The sequence below is a fragment of the Osmia bicornis genome, chromosome 15 (assembly GCF_907164935.1).
Source record: "Osmia bicornis bicornis chromosome 15, iOsmBic2.1, whole genome shotgun sequence".
Lineage (NCBI taxonomy): Eukaryota > Metazoa > Arthropoda > Insecta > Hymenoptera > Megachilidae > Osmia > Osmia bicornis.
In genome coordinates this window covers 8480065-8501786 of record NC_060230.1, presented here as the reverse complement: position 1 = coordinate 8501786, position 21722 = coordinate 8480065, and the positions used below count along the sequence as shown (strand labels likewise).

Below are 21722 nucleotides of genomic sequence, written 5' to 3'. Positions count from 1 at the left end.
TTTTTTTAAAACTAAATTTAACGTTGACACTTTTAGACATTCCTGTGATACATATCACAATCGTAAAGAAAGGAAGTTAACATTTAAGGGTTAATTGTCATTTTTCACTTATGAGTCAAATTGTTGGAGTATTTATTGGAATTTAACTATAGGGAGAGCTTGCGGAACAAGTAGAGACACTAGAACGATGCGCAGCTATGTGATTGGTGGAGGTCTGGCTAAAAAAAGCATTTCTACTTACGGTACTCATGTCCAGCATCCGCTGAAACATCCAGAACCACTTGAAAACAAAATCTCTCATCCAAAATGTATCTTCCGTAGAAAGAACGGATACTTTTTCTTTTCTAATATAGAATAGGAAAATCAACTGGTAGGACACATTAGGGATATTGATTTAGAGAAATAGGTCTCCGATAGGGCGGACAGTTGGCCTCGCATCCGAAACGTATCGGAGCGAAATGATAAATTTTCATTGAATAAAGGAATTTCTGGTTTTTATTGAGCTATATAAATAAACGAACACAGTTATGAGTCTAGTATTTACACCCACGATGATACATTAACGCAACGATATCCTCGCGTCATTATTCTCGGGCCAGGACACTTTTGCGTTAGCGGCTCCGACGTTTTAGATGAAGCAGAGAGTATGAGACCCGCGAGAAAATCGGATTGTTCTTCTTAAATTAAGAACTATTCCCTCGGCGATCGACCGAATTAATTCCCTCCCTTGAAAAAAACAAAAAAAAAAAAAACTATATCGCAAGTTTGTACATCCTGTATCGTGAATTAAATAATGCACAATGAAGGAAGTACTGCTTGCAATCCATTCGGTCGACCGTCGATTCTAGCCAGTCGCAATGTATCTCGTATTCAAGAATAAATATTTTATCGTAGTAAGGAGGGGAAATGGATTACGAGAATGTGACTTCATGACTATATCGCGCATGGAATGAGAATCATCGATCCGTCGATCGTTCTATGTTCCCACGATCACGTCCGACGTTGTATTGTCCTGCGCTTCAGCGATGTCCTTCTTCTTCTCGTCCTGTTCTACTCCTGATATCACATAGACAGGTTGTTGGTACGCGAGAAAATGTTGGTCCGTTGCCAATACCTTTGATGGATCCTTCATTTTCATCTGAAATAAAATGTTAAAATATTTTAATTCCCAAATTGGTAAATCATTTAGCGACAGATACCAGGTTAGCTATGATCCATGAATAAAAAATACTTGGAAGAGTTTTATGTATAATTATGTACCTTTTTACGGTACAACATTAACAGAATCAATAAACTACTGATTATGAAAGCGCTTCCTGCAGCCAGAACCAGAGTGGCTGTCTGATAAACCGGAGCTTCTACTTCCGTGAGGATCTCCCGTTGTTCCAGTGCGACTATTCGACTTTGCATAGCCATTGGGGTTGATCTATGCGTGAAACGAGACATGGTAGCGTCCGCGAAAGAACCCAACATGGACAATTTTTGGATTCGAGTCAATTCCTCCAAATGGAAAGCTACATCGACCTTGTTAGGTCCTATTATTTCAAAACTGAGCAGAGCTGAATCTTGATTGATCTCCACGCGTATGTCGTTCCTCAATCTGGCGCCTAGATCATGCAGGAGATCCCCTGCTTGTCTGATGAAGGTAGCTTCGTCATCGGCTAAGAATCTACCGGGGAAACGTAGGCTGACTTCGACAGCTTCTACTGGGGTTGGCACTAAGTATAATAAAAATACAATTTTAGAACTTTTCTCTTTGTAAAGTGATTCGGAGGTGAAACAAATGTTTCTTACAGCATATGTTGGTTCCTTTCAAGAAGGGTTCAGATCCAATTAACTGATTTCCCGCCTCGTCGACGCACCAGCAGGTGTCACCAGCGCACTGCGTTGGTTCAAACCTCCCCTGACGGTCACAAATGGCCGGCACGTGTCCTCTGTCCTTCATCGCCTGACACCTAGTACCCAACACCTTTTCTATTTGCTTGTCGTCGCTTTCCAAGTTTATCAGAGCGTTCTCCATGAAAGCCTGAATTTCACGGTCGATTTCTTGAACCGCCGGTCCTCTGCCTCCCCGTCTGGCCTGTCTGAAGTTACACTTGGGCTCTGGTCCTCTTGTAAGCGAACCCTTCACCGGTTGACCCTTTCTGTTGACACACCAGCAAACGCCGACGTGTTCCAAACACTGGACTGGCTCCCACATGCCATTATCCGGGTCGCATCTAGGTAGGAAGGTCGGTTGTTTCAGTCTCTGAGACGTTTTTAAGTTCTTTTCTCGGAGCCTCTCGCATTGCGACAGTACAGGGCAGACGGTGTCGCAGACCAGACGACTGGAGAAGTCATTGTGACCCAGAGTGCACTCTGTTTGCCTTCTGCATTCGTTGCGTTCTGGGTCGAAGTACCATCTCTCTGTCTCGTTCGTGCTTATCCCTAGACTACACGATACTTTTCTTGGTGGTTCAAAGCAGACTTCGCGAGGTTTTGGACAGCACACAGCATATTCATTTAAGGGAGATAATTCGCATTTGTGCGTGGAAGGGCAGTGTTGACCATGCGGGCCACAGGTTGCAGGTAATCCATCCGGGTTCAGTAGCGGAGACCCGTTAGGACATGGATTGTCCTTCTTAGGGAGACACACAGGCACGGGAGGACAGGGTGGTATGCTGCAGGCTACCTCCACCATTCTGCAAGCCTCGTTTTCACCCCTACACGTTACACTCTTGCAGGAGTCTCTACAGGAACACGTCGGGCAACCTGTGTCTGGGTCCAGTTCGAATCCTTCAGGACAGTCCAACTTGCAGTCAATTTCTGGACATCGCAGTGGCGTGTTACATTTTGGCACTACGCCCTCGAGGACACGAGTGCCAGCTGCCTCTCTGCCCTCTTTATCTACACACCAGCACATTCCGTTGTGACACTGGACTGGCTCGAATGCTCCACTGGCGTCGCATCTGGGAATGTAGGTCCTCCTCGCCGGTTCTCCAGACTCCCTTGCTGCGTGTTCCGCCACTGCGCGCGCGTGTTGACACGCAGTGGCCATCACTGGAGCTACGCACTGCGTGCCACAGCCGGTGGAGCAGCACTTTTCGGACGTTGAACATTCCTGATCGTTATTGCATTGTAATTCGCAACTGGACGAGCTGGGAACCAAATACGGACACTGTCCTGGCTTCGTGGCTAAACAGGCTGGAACTGCTGGACAGTGTTGTCCAGAACCACAATTCACATCCACCATCGTACAGGTCTCTTGAGGGCCACAGTTGACGTCTTTGCAAGGATCGTGACAGCGACATTGCTCGCAGCCTGTTGGGTCGACCTCGTAGCCGTAAGGACAAGCTAAATCACAGGACAGAGATCCGCATAGTTTCAAAAGGTCCTTTATCTCCTTGCAGTCGGTACTGCGATTTACTCCTGTCTTTAATATCACTCCTCTGTCGTTCACGCAGGAACAGGTGCCGTTGTGACATTGGAGAGGTTTGTAGCTGCCATCCTTTTCACACTGAGGAGGTGGTATTGCCAAGGACATGTCATCTCTTGTTCCTTCCATGCGATCGTTGAATTCTCGCAGGTACTCGCACACTAAAATTAAATTATCATCAGTGATTTTCAATCATACATACATGGTTTTTTAACTTCTGTGAGATTAGGACCTTCGCGGCCCACGATCTCTATTTCTACGCTTCTGAAATGAAAGGCATCTTACTAGTCTGTGGCTTGGTCGAATTAGCCGAAGTCATACAGCACACTGACTGTCCAGCTTCCGGTACAGCAGTGCATTTATAACCCATTGGACAGGTATCATTTGCTGAGCATGTCACCGCGTTACGTTCTTCATCGATTAAAGGAGTTCCATAGACGCAGGGGCTCTTGTAAGTTTTCTTCGCTTTGCATTCTGGCCTCGTTGGACAAAGAAAGTCTGGACATCCATCTTCGCGATTTAGTACACATTCTTCTCCTACTGGACAAGGAAACCTGAGGAACGATGACATTCAGACTGGTGAAACGATGTTACCGAACGCTTTACTCGAATAATTGTCAGTTTCAAGTTTACCCTTCGCAAGGATTATCGCATTCGCAAGTTGGACAGCCGGAAGCATCGGTTTTAAAGCCGTACTGGCAAACTTGTGCGCACTGCTGGGAAACGCAGGATGCCGGAAGGGACCTCCCCTTCGTTATCGACTTGCAATCGACTTTCTCCGCCGGTCCCATGCTACCGGTTATCTTCCGACCGTTGTTATCCACGCACCAACAAACCAGACCGTTCCTCGAACATTGTCTGGTCTCGTAACTTCCATCTGAAATATTAATTAGAACGTTAATGAGGATGAAGCTGAAGAAATTTTAAAAATTATTATTATTATTATTATTATTATTATTATACGGGTATTTGTCCATTCATACACATACATAATATATACATAAATATAGTACTTGCACAAGTACAACATTTGAATATGTTTCTGATTAAGAATTGGGCCTGACTGATAGCCACAAAACCCGCAGAGTGCATACGTGACGACAATTACTCGGTAATTACATACCAATGCTACAGTGATACCCCGAAATGTTCAAGGTTAATGCTGAAATAATTTGCAGATTTTAGTCTTAGTGCTGCTGGTAGAGTCGTTAAAGATGTCGATCATCGCTTGATATAAATTGACTGTTTTGCATGATCTGCAGATAGGATCAGTATGTCCAAACCTTAAGGAGTATCGAGGTGGTAGGAATAACTTAGAGGGCCTGACAGCATGCTGAAGCACGTGAAAGTTCATCTGCTCGAGTAGGGTGCAGCAGTTGATGATACGCTGAATGAAGAGCACCTCAGCCATGCTTCTTCTATTCTCAAGAGTCAGTATATTGAAACGATTCATGATTTCTTCGTAATTATGGTCAAATCTACTCATTGGATGATCTGTTCTAGTGGAGAGGAACCACAAAAATCTATGCTGCACCCTTTCGAGAGCAACAATTGTTAACATGCCTGCGCAAGCTAGGAGCCCATATGACAGAGGCATATTCAGAATAATTCAATTCAGAAGCATATTCAAAAGTAACTAGAAGTGGAAAAGAAATGGGCACCCAATTACCGTCGCGAGAGTTAACTTAAAAAAGCATAGCCATCAACCAAAGCAGTAACTTAGCCAAGATTTAAAGGGATCAGTAATCCATGAATTTCTCTCACCTTCGGTACACTGTGGGACGTATCCGCGACCCTGTCTCTCGGATATGCTGAGCATCTCGGCCAGCACTCTGTCCCTATGGCAGGCGCTAAGACCTTGAGGTATAGAACAAACACCTCCGCCGCATTTCTCGCTGGTACAGCATTTCTGTGGATCAGGACATTCTAAATCATGCTGACACGAGTTGCCGCATATAGCCGGTTCCTCTAACGGGCATGTTCCCGCTCGTTTCAGATTGATGCTCGAAGGGCAACAGACGCCGTACTCTTGTTTCGGCTCCACCAAGCAGCTGTACATCGGCGGGCAGGTCGGTTTGCCGGGCGAGTCGCCGCAAAGAAATGGCCTCGGTGAATCTGTGATTTGCAACGGTTCACCAGCCGGGCATATAGTCGACAGGGATTTCGCTTTACGACAGCTGGGAATTGGCGGACACGGTGGACGAGCGCACGTTACATCAATCAACTCGCACGTTTGACTGGTCCCTGGACAGATGATGCCGCGGCAAGGATCCCGGCACTCGCATTTCGGGCAGCCAGTTTTAGCCTCAATCTGTCGATTCAAATGAGAAGTCGCTCGAATGTAGTATCGTGTTAACAGACCGTTAACAAACTTGGTGAGATTTTTTTTTTTATCAAAAATATGGTGAAATTTTTAAGCGACCTAGTATAATTAAATCTTTTATGAATTTTTCCCCGCTAGGGAGAGAAAATCACCATTCTTCTACATCGCGTCGTTCGGTTATTTCTGCAAACGGTAAAAGCAACGGTAACGAGATTACAGAGTGGTCATTTGCGACATCATTCACTGCCGCGATACGTGGCCTCGGTTGACTAATTGATTGCCAGCAAAACAATAGAGTATAGCCTTTCGATCAATTATCGCCTACACAATTTTCTGACGTTACTTCAATCATGCATTCGTTACCATAATGGATGAGAATTTAATCGTCATTTTAATCGGAGAATTACCTCGAAACCTAACGGACATAACATTCGACAGCTATGAGCTGGACATTTTCTAGGATTGTCGCAGTCGATAACATCTTTGCTGGACCCTCTGGTACCAGGAACTTCAGCGCCGATTTTGTCGACGCACCAGCACCTGTTCTCACGGGGATGGCATTGTATCCTTTCGAATTCCCCAGTTTCGTTGTTACACTTTGGTATGAATTGGGATAGTCCACGAGGTCCCAGGGCACGGGATCTTCTTATGGCTGCTTGGGCCAATTGCTCGCATCCTGTCAGCTCGCCGAGGACACATTTCTTACCGCAGGATGTCTTACAGCAACGTTCGCCCCCAGCTTGACATTGGAAGTCATTTTCGCAGGATGGCGCTCGCGATGGGCATACGTTCTGCTCCTCGAAGGATGGGCATCGACCTACCGTCTTCAACGGTGGTTCTGGAAAATCAAACGGGAGGTCTTTAAGCGAGTTACCCAGCGTAACTGGTGGGAATGATAATGCTAGTTAGAGTTACCGTTTTTCATGGGAAATATATCATGCTGGAAATAGCTCTAATTATTCAGGATAGAAATTTGCAAATTCTATTATTTGAAAATTCAGCTATCCTTCATTTCGAGAGGCGGATACTAACTTCGATTCGATACTCGAAATTCTGAATTTTCAAATTAAAATATTCTTATCTCTACTTCTGAAATCCTGAAATTCCCATTTCTAAATAATTTTCACCTGAAAGCACTAAATTTCCTAATTTTTAAAATTCACACCTTCACCATTGACCATCGTTAGAAACTTCATTTCTTTTAAGAGATACAGAATTAAGTATCTCTGGCGAATGACGCAGCCAAGCATGGCGCCAATCCGTTTATTAATTAAGGAACCTCCGAAAAATATTCGTCTGGCTTACAAAGTGTAGGAACGGCTCTGTAAAAAGCGGCACACCTTGACACAAATTTATTCAAGAGCACATTCGGCTGGTTTTGAAGAAGCGAGCCTGTGGTTTATGGGTCTCGGTTACAAGGAACACACCTTTATTGGTCAGGCATCATCACGATCCTCGTGTATCCCAGCTTGCCTTTGTTCGATGAATCAAAGTGTAGCGCAACGACGACGGGAAATAATAATAAAAATAGCCGGGGAGTCGAGGTAACGGTTCTTCGCATCCTACTGCCACACTTACTACGCTTACCTAACGTGATACGAGCACATTTCCAGAACAAACTCGGCTGAGTCAGACGTTGCGGACTGCCTGATGGGTCGTAGCTATAGGCGAGAAGGAAATAAAGGAATGCAACTGTGACGATTGATTCGATTAACAGCAAGTGCCTCTGGTCACGCGAAACTTTGACGAACGAGTTTCTTCTGGATCCTCTTACTGATCACCGCTGGCGTTAAATAATCCGGGTCGATGATTATGTTTGGCGGGAACGGAATAGAAGAGGCTCGGGTCAAGTGTACTCGGGTCTTATGAACGTTCAGGGACGTTTAATGGTAAGGCACACTTTTATTAACACGTTCAGGGGTCATTTGAAATTTACCTTTGTCAACGCGACATGCTTCCAAGGATTCGTCCGGATTCGTACACTACTTGAATCACATGTTGAATATACATATAGGATAGATATAAATCCATGCGTCGCATTTCAATCGACTTTTTACTTTGACTCTCTATACCGGGCCCGCTGTATCCTCACATCGTTAAAGATTTCATAAAAGTCCAGTGAAACTTCCAGCACATCCGATTACCCGAATTTCCGGTTCGTTGACCATCGCCCTCTTTCTCTTCTGCCTTTCTACCTCTATTATAGCCGTTTCGTGTTAATCCTCGTGCGAGTTTCCCTGTTACGACATCCTTTATCTTGCGATGGAATTATATTGCACCGTGCAATATGACCTTTTCTTCAAATTAACACCGAACGTAGTTTCATCAAAATTTAATTAGCAAATTATATTGCTATAATATATTAAATAAGTGTTAAAAAATTGTTAGAGCGATTAGGATTATAATTAGATTCACAGTCCTTTCCACTACATGCATTTTACATAGGTGCAACCAGGGCATTGTAAAACTGTGAAACTTTATACTTTCACGATTTTCATTGATTGTTCGTGACAGATAAATCGAAACCTTCGATTTTCTACTATATTCAAATTTTAGCTTTCAATTCTCTACAGCATCAGAATCTAAGCATTCAATTTCCAACTATATCCAAATGAAATCATTTAATTTCCTACTGTCATCACGGGTAGTCAACATCTTAACGAAGAGCAAAGCATCTGTGTATCCTCTCGGTGTAGTACGATAGTCATGAACAAAAGCATCCGTGGAATGCGTGTAACGGCAACGGCACAGCGGTAGATGGATCAAAAAAGAGACGGGAGACGTAGGAATGGTAAAATGGCAAGAATGTGAAAGAGCGAAGAGAAAACGTAAAGAGGAAAGATGTACTCGCGGGTCGAGACGAAGGAATGCGGAGGAATGTACTTTAACGGTGCGAGAGAAATTCAATTTGTTATTGCCTCTAGCATGCAAATCGTTCTGGCCCTGATATTTATCGAGAACGCCGGGATATCCTGCTGTAACACATTGCCAATCGATTGAACTTGAGCGTCGTTCGGTCCACACCATCGGCAATTTAACCTCGTAATTAACGTATCTCGTTAAGTGCGATCGTTCATCCGCCTGCAGGATGTAGCCTGGTTCACCGCTGTATAATCCACGGCAAATAATTAACTCGTTGATTAGGGAGACTCGTGGGCCTCCTGGGTATATCTACTCATATCAATTGATACAGGCATACTGGTACTTGGAATTTTGTACTCGATACTTGGTACTTTGTATTTAATATTTGCTTTATTTTGTTTGGTACTTGACACTTGGTATTTGGTATTAGGAAATTGGTACTTGATATTTGGTATTTCGTACTCGATGCTCGGTACTCGTTACTCGGTACTCTGTACTCTTCAGATAATACTTTGTACTCGGTAATCTTAATTCCGTACTTGGTACCCGGTCCTCGGTTCTCGGTACTCTTCATTCGATACTTTATACTCGGTAATCTTAATTCGGTACTCGGTACTCTGTACTGTGGACTCTTCATTTGATATTCAGTACTCGGTACTCTTCATTCGATACTCTGTACTCAGTACTCGGTACTCGGTACTCGGTATTCGGTACTCGGTACTCGGTACTCGGTACTCTTCGCCCGATACTCGATTCTAAGTACTCTTCATTCCATACTCGGTACTCGATACTCGGTACCTACTCTTCATTTGATACTCGGTACTCGGTACTCTTCATTCGATACTTTGTACTAGATAATCTTCATTCGATACTCAGTACTCGGTACTCGTCATTCGATACTCAATGCTCGGTACTCTTCATTCGATACTCGGTACTCGGCACTCTTCATTCGATTCTCAGTACTCGGTACTCTTCATTCGATACTCTGTACTCAGTCCTCTGTATTCGATACTCTTCGTTCGATACTCTGTACTCAGTCCTCTGTATTCGATACTCTTCGTTCGATACTCGATTCTAGGTACTTTTCATTCCATACTCGGTACTCTTCATTCGATACTCGGTACTTGGTACTCGATAGCGATAATACCATTAAAGTTTATCTACACTGCTATAACACTTACATTCGAGTAAAAGAAATTTCCTTTTACAACTTACATAATTACGTACTTACTCTGTACTTGCATAATTAGGTATTTACATAAGTAAATTCTATTTCTCCACTGGCTACTGTTTACCATAATAGAGAATCAAGTAAAAGTTTTCCTTTTTCAATTTCACAATAAACTTGAACGAGCAAACTTCACCGTGAGAGGTGTCTTTGAACGAGCTAAAAGGGAGGATTAGAGGCAACCATTGGTTTGCCTTCTCCCAGGAGAGTTGTTGGTCTTTCGCAACATCACAAGGACGAATCTCTGTCCGACGAACGATTCTCGAAATCCGATCACGTTTCTGTTCGTTGCATTATATGCAGATACACGCCCGTTTCGAGAGCTTGCTTTCCATTTTTTTTTCTCTCTCTCTCCTCCCCCTACACACACTTCGTCCCTCGCCGAACGTGAACACGACGAGGCTCTATTGTTTGCTAATGGCCGCTCTTTCAATAATTCGGGACCAATCATTACGGACGAACGAAGCTGGCGGCCAGGAACTAGGGATGAGGGAAATCGGTGGGAAAAAAAAATGGAATAATGTCGATGGAAAAAGGTAGACGTACCTGCTGTGACCGATGATGACAAAGATAATAGCAGACAGGTCGATGACACCCACACAACGGCGCAGGCAAGCCCACCGTTGCAGAAATCACGGCGCATCCTCAGCGCATCAAGTGATTTTTTAATCGGCCTCTATATCTATAATCAGAAGAAGAAAAAGAATCGAAATTAATAGCGCTGTTAAATAATCGATTAAACAGAATGTTCATTTAACAGAATGAATTGTTCACTTTTTTGAAATTTCTTCATTTATTTTCAATTTTGACCTTCAATTTGAATATTGGCAATTTCGCGGGTACCCGAGAAGTCGATTAAATCTCCATTGGATTTAGATTGAATCTTGATTGAGAACCTCTGCAAGAAATTACTAGAGCATATTTGGATTGAATTAGAAAGCGAGTTAGAATTGAACTAGGTCTGGGTTAAATTCCTAACGTATCAAGAATTATTAATAAAATAGCGTGACATAAATAATAGGATAAATGCAAAGAATATTTTGTTCGTTCAATTAAAGATTATTCGACGAAATAATTAATATAGAAAGAAAGTTGGCACGCGTGAGGGCAGATCAGATCCCGTTTTTCCGTGGAATTTGTTAAACTTCTTTCAAACTTGCGTCTCGCGTTTTGAGGCCAATAAAAGCCAAGATTATAGATCCAGTAATGGAAAAACTTTCCGGCCGAGAAATCAAAACTCGTCGACGCGAATGCAAGGAGCACTCTTTTCATTTCTACCTTCAAAACGAACTCGTCGAAATGGAAAAAAAGGGGTAACAACACGGTTCAATTGAAATGAAATCTATCTCGTACGTTGAAACGTTTTCAACAATAATAATAGAAAAAAATTCTTTTTGGTTATTTTGTAGACAGACCAGACAATTGATTTTGCAATTCAAGATACGAATCAATAATTAGTTTAACGAGTAATGCTTTTAGTAAAATCATGGACGATAGACAATTTAAAGATTGTCAGGTTTGAAATAAAGAAAAATAACAAGGAAAGTTATGTCTCCTTATTCGTTATGCCGCAGTGAATATTCTAATGCATTCCTCTCCGTTATTCATGAGCCGTGGTTGGCTTCGGGATCTACGAATTGTCAGGTCGTTTTCGTTTCTTTTCACCTCCCTTTGTTCCTCGTTACAAGTTCGACGAGGACGTTGCCTTTCTTTTCGTTTGCCAGCTCCTGGATATTTTCATTGTGACCATCGTTCCTTGGGTAAAAAGATGATTAAAAGAAAAAACAGAGGTGTTTTTCTTTCAATAGCCGATTGCTTGCTGCTGCAATTCTTTCTCTTCTCTTCTTATCAATATTTCATTCGTGTTTCTCTAACTACATTAATCTTTTTTTTAAATCTTATTTCTATGGTAAATGCAGGGTGAATCGTGACTCAGATCTATAGTAACAGATTTTTAAAATAACCCTTTCATGCACGAATTTTTCTATGTAAACAGTTTTTTTAATGTTATTTGCATAAGGGGTTCATGGGGTCGCTGATTACGAATCTGGAATCAGATTTTCAAAATTCATGATGGCGAATTCACAGCGACAGCCATATTGAATTTCGAAAATCTGAATCCAGATTTGTAATCAGCGTTCCCAAAAACTCTTATATTCAAAATTTCACAACATCAGCGATATTTTCTATTTTTTTGGTCCGCCATAGTGGATCCGCCATCTTGGATTTTAAAAATCTGATTCCAGTTCCGTAATCAGTGACCCCAAAAATATAAATCAGCATCAAAATATCAATATGTTCACATTCGAATTTTATCAGAATCGATTTAAAAAAAAAAATACGAAAGAAAAAAAAAACAAAAAAACAGCATTTTTTCATGGTTCATTTGTTTATAACAAAATTCAATAAACAAAGGGAAATTTCCGAGATGAACAAATTGTTAGATTCACATCTCATTGTCAGTATCACGTAAGAAAAGTTTCCGCACAAAAATAACCAGGGTGTGAGATTTTAGATGTGTGATACATATAATGTGTTACCGTGTAGCAAAGGGTTAAATTGAGATAGGCCTCTCTCTATGGTCCGCCATCCCAAGGTTAAATAAAAGAATACTATAAATCGTCAATTTCTGTTTAATTTAGAAATTGAAAATAAAATCATTTAGTCGAAGTGAAATTATTACGGAGTTATCCAAGGTATACGAACGATTCTTCTACGTCAAAATTATTATGATAAAATTTTTGGTCTAATAACGGTGTAACGATCGTCGAACGTAATCTGAACGTGATCATCGGTGTAATTACCGTGACGTTAGGGTCCTGACCACGGTTCGTACACTCTTTCTCGATGCATTATTCATACGACAGGATACACCCTAAATTTAAAGGCTTCCCAAAGGATGTAACGTGGGTAATTTCAGCGTACATAAAAGCTACCTTTACTTTTCTACCTACATGACTGGCATTATGTTAGGCCCAGACGAAACGAAATTGTCGAGGCAACGAAATGAAAGAAAAAAAGAAATAGCATTTCTTTATTAAATAGTAATAGTAATTGGGAAAGCATAGTATCGAAGGCAGGGAATTTTCTAAAAACAAAAAAATTCCATTGTAATATGCCTGGAAAAATAAAAGTTCGCCAGTGTATTCTGCAAAGATCAAAAGATGGTTCGTAGCGCGGGAAGATTGGTCGCTCTTTCAAGGCTAATACAGACACATGCTCAGGATGTGGGTCAGTTCGTCATCATCGGAGGTTCCTTCCGGGTCGAGCCGGCTCTGCTCTCTCGTCTTAACTTTCTATTGTCAAACACGAATACACACACGGCAACCTTGTCTGCGTCATCGATGGAACACTTTCATGGAAAGGTTGCTTTAAAATGAGTTCCACGAGGTCTACCTCCGCCCGATGGGGTCATCGACCGATGGGAAAACGTGAATGAGCTTCTCGCGAGAACGAAAACCGGAATTGACTCATGGTGGACCACTTTGAATGAAAAGAACGATCGGCTGCATCCTTCTTTTTCACCGCTGATAAGTAGCTCACTGGTACAAACGTGGATCCGACGAAAATAGAAAGTACCCACGCGTTTATATCATCGACTGGGTTAACACTTCGCGTTATGGATCACAGCTTTATACCAGCAGTATGGTTTCAAACTTCCTAGATTCTTTTTCTTCCGTTAGAAAGCGATTCGGTTCTCCGCGTTCCAACGAGCCCGCACAGGTAGACGATAATGGAGATAATACCAGGTGCTAACGAAAACGATACAGCAGTTATGGGATAGTAAAATGCGTACTTGGTGAATATATGTCTTAGAACGGTGAGAAATTCTTCTTATAGGAGAAAAGTATTTTTGTTCAATGCAAAGTATTTCACGTATCCTTGGGCATTAACGATGATAGCCTCTCTAAAGGAAACTAGTGCACCTGCAGTATGCATAACAACGATATTGTATGCCATTAGAAAGACTCCTATACCTTGAAGAACAGAACCTTTTCCAACCACTCTGCTGGCAACAACTTTCGTTCCACTCAAGCGTACATTCTGAAACGTTTGTTCGTCGAATGTCGAACTCTTACACAACGTGTTACCGTTTTCGTTGTTCTTGAAGAACAACGGCTAACGAGACTGCATTTTCTCATCGCGTGTACATTATCACCACATATTCTTTCATTGTTCCCTTTATTCCCGACTGAAAGTCGGTAAAAGCCGATCCGGGCATTAACCGTGGGTTTGTTGTTCGCTTGCTTGCGAATTCCCCCTGTACATTTATAAGGACGCTTAAAAACAGAAGGGAGATAGAACTGGGATTCGCGTTTAATGGATTTGTTCCACGAATAATTGGAACAAAATGTTTCGTGAGCTAATTGAACGTTACTGGCTTTCAGAAAGTCATAGGCATATTTAAAATCAACTTTCTACACTTTCTATGGAAATTTTGCATTTAAATTTATTTTTAATTTACATATTCACTGGGTGGGAATCGATAATTTATTAACTAACAAAACAGGCATATTTCATAATGACCAAGCTTGGTACACTACTAAATAAGCAAAATTTTGCTTTTAAATTTATTTTTAATTTACATATTTACTGAGTGGAGGTCGATAATTTATTAATTAATAAAACAAGCATATTTCGTAATGCCTAAGCTTTGAAATAAAACCTGCAGAGAATTAAAACTTGTATCATCGCAACATTAATCGATTTATTGCGATATTTCATACCCAAAAGCGTCAGATCTTTATAAGGTATTCAGATACCGTGCTGAATTTATAATAATGAACACCCTTGATCATTTTGCAATTCCATCATTTTTATTTCTTAATTATTTGACCCATTTTGCCCTTGGGCAGACTCGGAAAAGTGTGGTTGGGCTCGGTCGGCTTCGCGATCTATGCGAATCCAATACTTCCGGTCTCGCTCGAAAGAAGTCCGACAGATTCGGTCGGGTATCCTAGTACCCAGTTACTCTACCGACTTGCTACATCGTCCAGGCTACGATCAAAGTTGTCTAGCTTCTAGTACTAGTTGGTATAATCCCATTCGCACGACACTTTCACGAAAAGGCAACCACCATTGCAACATTCAGCAGTCAGTTTTCCCTTCGTCCTCGTTTCATGGTGTTCGCCAACAATGGCACACGGACAGAATTCAGCACGGAGACGGACGTTACGTCACACGAGTTCCAGAAAATGTTTCAAAGCATTTCCACCTCTGTTATTCTCACTTCTTTCCTTCGCTTCTGTTCGTCTTTTCTCTAGGCGACAATTTGAAAATGCTCTCTTTTCAATGGGGTAGAGCGGATAAAAGGAACGCGGTATCATTAGTAGCGCGTAGAAAATATACGTTGGAAAAAGGTATTTAGTAGGCAACTTTCTACCGTATACAGACGTCTATTCAGAAATGATCTGGAACACGTGATATCCGTGCTACGTTTCCGCGTTCGACTGCATCGGAAGTTGCCATATGAGAAACACAGACGCGCTAATCAGATCGGAACATTGCGAGGACTATTTGTTATGGTGATCTTCGGTACAGAAGTCATCGCGAATTTCACCATTCGATTTAGAATTTAACAGGCTTTCCAAAATATTTATCCGTCAAAGAAGAAGGGTGAATGTCTAGGTGGAAAGTTGCAAAATAAAAAACCAGTATTCATGTTCCTGGAAAAATTCGAAAACGAGGACTATTTGTTATGGTGTTCTTCAGTACAGAAGTCATCGCGAATTTCACCATTCGATTTAGAATTTAAGAGGCTTTCCAAAAAATTTATCCGCCAAAGAAGAAAGATGAATGTGCAAGTGGAAAGTTGCAAAATAAAAAACCAGTATTCATGTTCCTGGCAAAGTTCAAAAAGGAGGATTATTTGTTATAGTGTTCTTTAGTACAGAATTTCACTATTCAATTTAGAATTTAAGAGGCTTTCCAAAAAATTTATTCATCAAGGAAGAAGGGTACATATGTAGGTGGAAAGTTGAAAAATAAAAAACCAGTATTCATGTTCCTGGAAAGAGTTCGAAAACGAGGACGTCCCAATTTTCCCAAAGCCAGCGGAATTTTACGAAGCCGTAACCCTCGTATCGATAGAGAAATGTGAGCCGTAATATCGAAGAATACTCGGCGAGCGAAAAGGTACAGACATCCTGGACCAATCGAATGGACGAGGATTCCGGAATGACAGAAGATATTCGACAAGATGAATCCGCCGGAAAATTTGATACAATTAAAGTGCGATATTTCGCGGGCAGGATCCAATCTCCAGGGAAAAAGCTCGTTTAATGATCTCGGGACTGTTTCGCAAAGAAGGATAAGCGGTTTCTTTGAGGAGAGCCACGATGCACAAGGCCGCTTTCTTTGCGAAATACTATTGGAAACTCTTTGTGTCGTCGCAGAGGATGAACGAAGTCGGCGTGCATGGAACGGTTGATTCAGGAATACGGGTTGCACGGTCAGAAGACTCGGTAAAAATTCCGTGGTAGGTGTGGTGTAAAATCCGGATGGCATTCGATAACGATCCATGGGAATATGGCTCGTCGAAGGGAAAGCTTTTGGAAAGATGAGTTTTCGGTTGAAGACAGTAGCTTTAACTTTTTAGTTACAAACATGTAAGGCTACCCCTTCAACCTTTGATATCCGACATTTTAATTTTCGAGTATTCTGAGTAGTATACAGTAATTAATTACTCGGCGTGATATCATTTCTGATCCTAGTTTCAAGCATTGCCCGCAAAGCAGAAATTTCAGCGAGCAGGAAATGCGTGTTGGAGGAAGGAAGTCGAAGTTGGTACGTTTGCGTGGAACCGCGGCTCGTAAAAGGGAAAATAAACGTTGATAAAAGTGTAGGTACACAGGACGGGAAAGTAACTCGATTAAATGAACATTCCTGGTTCCTACTCGGTATAGGAAGTATCGATTGTGATAATTAGAATTCATGGAGATACTGTACCAGGTAGAGTCGAAATAAATTACAGCATCGAATTTTCGATAATTCCGCTGAAAATGAAATTTTCATTACTTCCGGAGATATGTGATCGACGTTTTAACCGACGCGACGCGGCGTAATATGTATATTGAAAGTTGATGAGTTGCGAAACGATGTTTCGCTGTACGATTTCAGATCATCTACCAATTAATTTCAGCGGCTTAATTACAGTACCTAACGTTCGGAAAATCAGGCAGATATTAAAAATGGAGAATCATATTGCGATTCAAATGGCTTTAGAAATTTTATACAGCTTTTTCATTCATGTAGTACGATTAGATTTTTGAATTTTCTTTTATCGAGGGATTATTACTATAACTCATGATTTTTATTTATTACTGATACTGCAATTAAAGTTAAAGAGAAACATAATATTCAAAAGAATACTATAGGTATAATTTAACTTGAACGAAGCACAAAATACTTTGCAAAGTATTCTCAAGGTGCTAACAAAAGAATGCGCGTGAAACAAGACGAAAGAGGCGTGCAAAGAAAGTTGGGACGATTAATACCCAGGGCACATCGACGAGAAAACGCGTATGTACACTCGCGATCAAATCAGGCTTCCCCAGGAATAATGGTGATGTCCCGGCTTTTCACCCTTCCCCGTCAGCATCCCCAGGGAAAATGACAATGTAGGGAAAAAGGGTCCCATATTAGTTATACACCATATTTTATAATATTTAATAACTAGAAACCATATTATTCTTGCTTGATTTGAAAGAACCATTTATTCAAAACGTTCTCAATTATTTATCGGATAAGTTTCCGAATGTCCCCACCAAAATTGAGAGCAATCGATTACAATTGGTTTCAGAGCCGGATGTCTTACCGTTTTTGAGATATCGTGGTAAGAAATTTTTGTACAATTTTGGGACTACGTATGCGCTATCCGGTACTGAGCATGCGCTATTCGATACTGCGCATACACAGAACCTAACCTAATATAACCTAACCTTACTACGGTTTCTCGAAAACGGTAAGACATTCAGCTCTGAAACCAACTTTAATCGGTTTCTTGTAGTCAATTTAGGTTATATACCGAACCTGAATTCTCAATTTTGGTGGGGCCATTCTGAAACACAGCATATTTATCTGTTGAACACCTCGTATATGTACATGGAAACGTGGAAAATCACGGGAAGTCCTTGAGAACAGCGCTCGGTTTTAGGAAAAACGTGCACCTGCTAGAAATTGCATTCCTGTTGCAGTTTAGAAAGTGCACGCACAAGTGGACACGGATTTCACGGGAATTAATTGACTCGCGCGCGGATTTACGTGGCCACGATCGCCGATGAATTCCACGCTCGAGTCGAAAGCGAATTCGTGCCGAAACATCGATGTAATTTCACTGAATAATTGCAATTAAAAAATGAAAAAAAAAATATCTAGCATCTTTATTGGAAAAATGTGCACGTGACTGGTTTATATTCGAGGCTTTTTTGGCCACAAGAAACGAGGTAATTGCAACGTCGCTGGGTAACGAATGAAAATAGCCGAGAGTTAATTTCATTTTTCTCTGAAACCAGAGAGAAAATGCTTCTTCGCGTTGTTGGTGGTATAAATCAAAAAATTCCAATCTTTCGCCTCCCTTATTTCAGGCCAATTAAATTCTTGTAATTTTTAACCCATGGATCGTTGAAACGGCTCTAATTACAATTTATTCAATTTTAATTCTGGAATACATTCTGCTGTAATTGTTTGAAATTTCAAATATCATTTTCTAAAGTTTTGCAACATTTGACTGACAATGAAATGTAGAGAAACGTCTGTGGTATCCATCTGTACTCAACAATTCCTCTTTTTTTTTGTAATTTTATTTTTGATACCAGATTACTGCGCCCGAGGGTAACTTCTGTCACCATGAAAAAGCATTTGATAAGTTGACGCGTGGAAAGGAGAGAAACATTGCCGATTGATGTTTCATTCGTTCACTGAAAGATCCTGTATGCATAAAATTGAAATATAACAGATCATTATACAAGAGATAGGATCTCCACACATGCTCGCAAGGAAGTTATTCAATTGCTAATGTAATTAAAAAAAAAATCTTAAACCCGGATGCGAAAAGAAATTCCGCTTCGGGATATAACGTCGCGTAAGAAAAACTCGGTATTTTCAGCAAAATGTAAGAAGAAAAAAAATTTATCTCGCATAGCATTTTTAATCAGCCGGAATAAAAGAATGAATTAAACACACGTGTACTTGAATTTTAAAAGCGTTCCTCGAGCATCCACGACCCAGAAAGAAATTCAACTCTCATAAATAAAACATCGAATATAACCTGTGGCTAAGATATCTTCGTTAAAACGGAAGGAAAAATTCATCGTCTATAAAGTCCCTTGCTGGAACAAGTTTAACAGAAAATTTTTTAAGTACACGAAAAAGGTGATCGGAAAGTTTCTCAACTTTCATCGAACGTACGTCGATTTCGCGATGAATGAAAGCTGAAAGATGAACAATTAAAAAAAAATAAAGACTCACTTTGATTTGCTGTAATCCACACGCGAAGAAACGCGCAGAAAATTATAATCCTGGTTCTCCTTGAATGAAATTCCTCGCACTATGATTTCTCTCACTGCGCCGCTTCGATTGTTCCTGACAGTTTAATCGTGAATTGCACTAAATGTTTGCAGTGTAAAATTACAATGAAAGAAATGCAGAAGGAATTGTTTGAAATGACGGTACCGCTCGGAAGTAACGCGCCTTTAGCCGCTCAGTCCGCGCCGAATGACGTTCGTACACTGTCCTGGCTCGGTGCGTTCGACGGTGCCGGCCTCGTATGATGACCCCCTTCTAGAATTCTACGGCCCTGTCGACGTACGCCAACCTCTGGACAACCGCGTAACACCGGCGATCCTGCTGGATTCGATCCACCAAATTTTTATTTCCATTTAGATTGTTTCATTCAATTCCGATACGTATCAAGTTTCATGAGAATCGATGACACAAGACTATCATGAAATATAATGAAGCTTAGACATTTTAATTTCTTTTTCTACGGATAATCTACAATTTTTGATTCTGGAAATTATGAATAATTGAATAATTGAATAATAGAAAACAGAAGACAGACTTTGAATAGTATTAATATTAATAATTGGTTGATCTCCAATTAGAAAATTAATCAATTCCCAGTGTGTCAGTCGTGTTAAAAACCTTCATGGCTAATATTTTATGTATGTCATTTATGATGCGTCCATCTCAAGCATAAAACATGAAACGTTCTATTACGCTATAACGTATCTATAAAATTGTACCCCTATCAAACTAGAGAACCATGAATACTCGATTACCCTTAACTCGTTCTACCCTCCTGTTACTCGTAAAAATTGCTGATGTAACTCATTTGTTGCTTACATTTCAATGATAGATGAAACGGGTCATCGATCGACCCAGGTGACCCAAAACCATTCGGAATTACGCTCCCGTAGTCAACGGCCTATGATCGAGACACGGTCTACCTATTGGAACAATGAATACATACATTATTGGGTCTACTGCCTCTGGTAGTCGATTGTTTTGAAATGTCCTGATATTGCTCGCAGAGGTGTGAAAAATAATCAGGATTAATCTTATTGTCAATTTCAACGATTAGTTGGTTGTCCGCTGCAAAATACGCCAGTCTCCGTCTCATCAATTCGCTCGCATTACAAATATTTAGAAATATCTATAAATTCAAAAAACTGAAGTCATAGAAAATGTCTACAATTTTATTTTTCTTATGCCAGAAGGAAATATCATCTTCCTTGTAAGGGTGTGATATAACTTGGCCCAATTGCATGGCTCATCTTGTACCTCCAAAGAGAATCGGATGGAGAAACGGGAACTCGGAGAAAAATTCATGCAGCTCGTACAGGCACGTCCGGAATTCGATTCAGGAACGTACTACTCCTGCAACTTTACGGTATCTACCCGTCGTATTGGCCGTAGACACGAAAAAGTGCGGTTCCAGCAGCTCTGTATCCGCAGAGGAAACGAGCCAATAGGCATCCTGCAGAAAAGCCTTGCACACGCCCATCTTTCTTCTTATCTTCCATTTTTCCGTTGCCGAAAGGATTCGGTGTAATTCTAGCGGGGCAAGCTGAAAATTAATGTGGGTACGCGAGGAATTCGTTCCACCAACCCAGACCCGTTTCTGCACCTTTACGGTATTCACGTTATCCTGACTGTAGGTATGGAAATACACCGTAAAACCGCGCCCCGTTCACCTCGACGTTTTGATTCTACGTTCCTCGCTTACCAGTTCACCGCAGACCCACCAGGAAACAGAAAGGAGAACGGTATTGTTCAGCACACGGAAATTTTCTTCAACTTTTTGCGGAGCGGGGGGGGGGGGGTGTTTCAGCTGAAAATTAACTATGTGTATAGCACATAGGAAAAATCCTTGCAACGTACAACGAAGCATTCCTTGTTAATTCTATACGCAATAATTAAGAAAAGAGATTTATCTATTCTATTAAATTTGTCTTATCAAATCAAACAGTTCTCGTATGAAATATTTTTTCGTATTTTCAATAATTAAAGAAAAATATATACATTTGAACCGGGCATACTATGTATTTTTCTGAGTAAACTTACTTTGATTTTGTCAGCTTGGAAACTACGGAGATAAGCTAGTTCAGTGCAGTGACTCCGCCTAAGTTAAATACACGGCTTTAACTGTTACTTCGTTTTATGTAACCCACGAAGAAGCGTAACACCTGCACAACGTGGTAAACGTCGAGTTGCAAGAGAGATGCTTTGAAGTTGGTCGGAATTAAAAAGGTGCCTCTTTGAACGTTATTTCAGCTTTTTGGAGTATCAAAGCATACGGACGTTGAAGTGTTTAAAGCACTAACTTTTATTTAATTAAAAAGTACCATCTAAATTTCATCAAGCGTTAAATGTTTAAACGCTTTTTAGTATAT

At 41.0% G+C, this 21722-nt stretch overlaps 1 protein-coding gene and 1 long non-coding RNA gene across 4 annotated transcripts; one reads left to right on the top strand and one right to left on the bottom strand.

Moving 5' to 3' along the window:
• Positions 1 to 477: 477 nt before the first annotated feature.
• On the bottom strand, positions 478 to 20426 carry LOC114876491 (neurogenic locus notch homolog protein 3). Of its 3 annotated transcripts, none has more exons than XM_029188002.2 (10): positions 19501 to 20426; positions 19297 to 19410; positions 10375 to 10510; positions 6146 to 6576; positions 5180 to 5726; positions 4049 to 4292; positions 3701 to 3969; positions 1795 to 3576; positions 1261 to 1718; positions 478 to 1138 (listed from the first exon to the last, which is right to left on the bottom strand). In XM_029188002.2, exons 3-10 carry the CDS (start codon positions 10469 to 10471, stop codon positions 977 to 979), a joined length of 3990 nt encoding a protein of 1329 aa, XP_029043835.2. In that variant the 5' UTR covers positions 10472 to 10510; positions 19297 to 19410; positions 19501 to 20426; the 3' UTR covers positions 478 to 976. The 3 variants fall into 3 exon arrangements, with proteins under 3 accessions (XP_029043835.2, XP_029043833.2, XP_029043832.2); XM_029188000.2 differs by having other exon boundaries at positions 19297 to 19674; positions 20173 to 20426; XM_029187999.2 differs by having other exon boundaries at positions 19297 to 20426.
• Positions 5701 to 7412, top strand: LOC123988513. Its single transcript, XR_006830127.1, has 3 exons — positions 5701 to 5790; positions 5877 to 6300; positions 7100 to 7412. It is a non-coding gene; the product is annotated as an uncharacterized LOC123988513 (long non-coding RNA).
• Positions 20427 to 21722: the final 1296 nt, after the last annotated feature.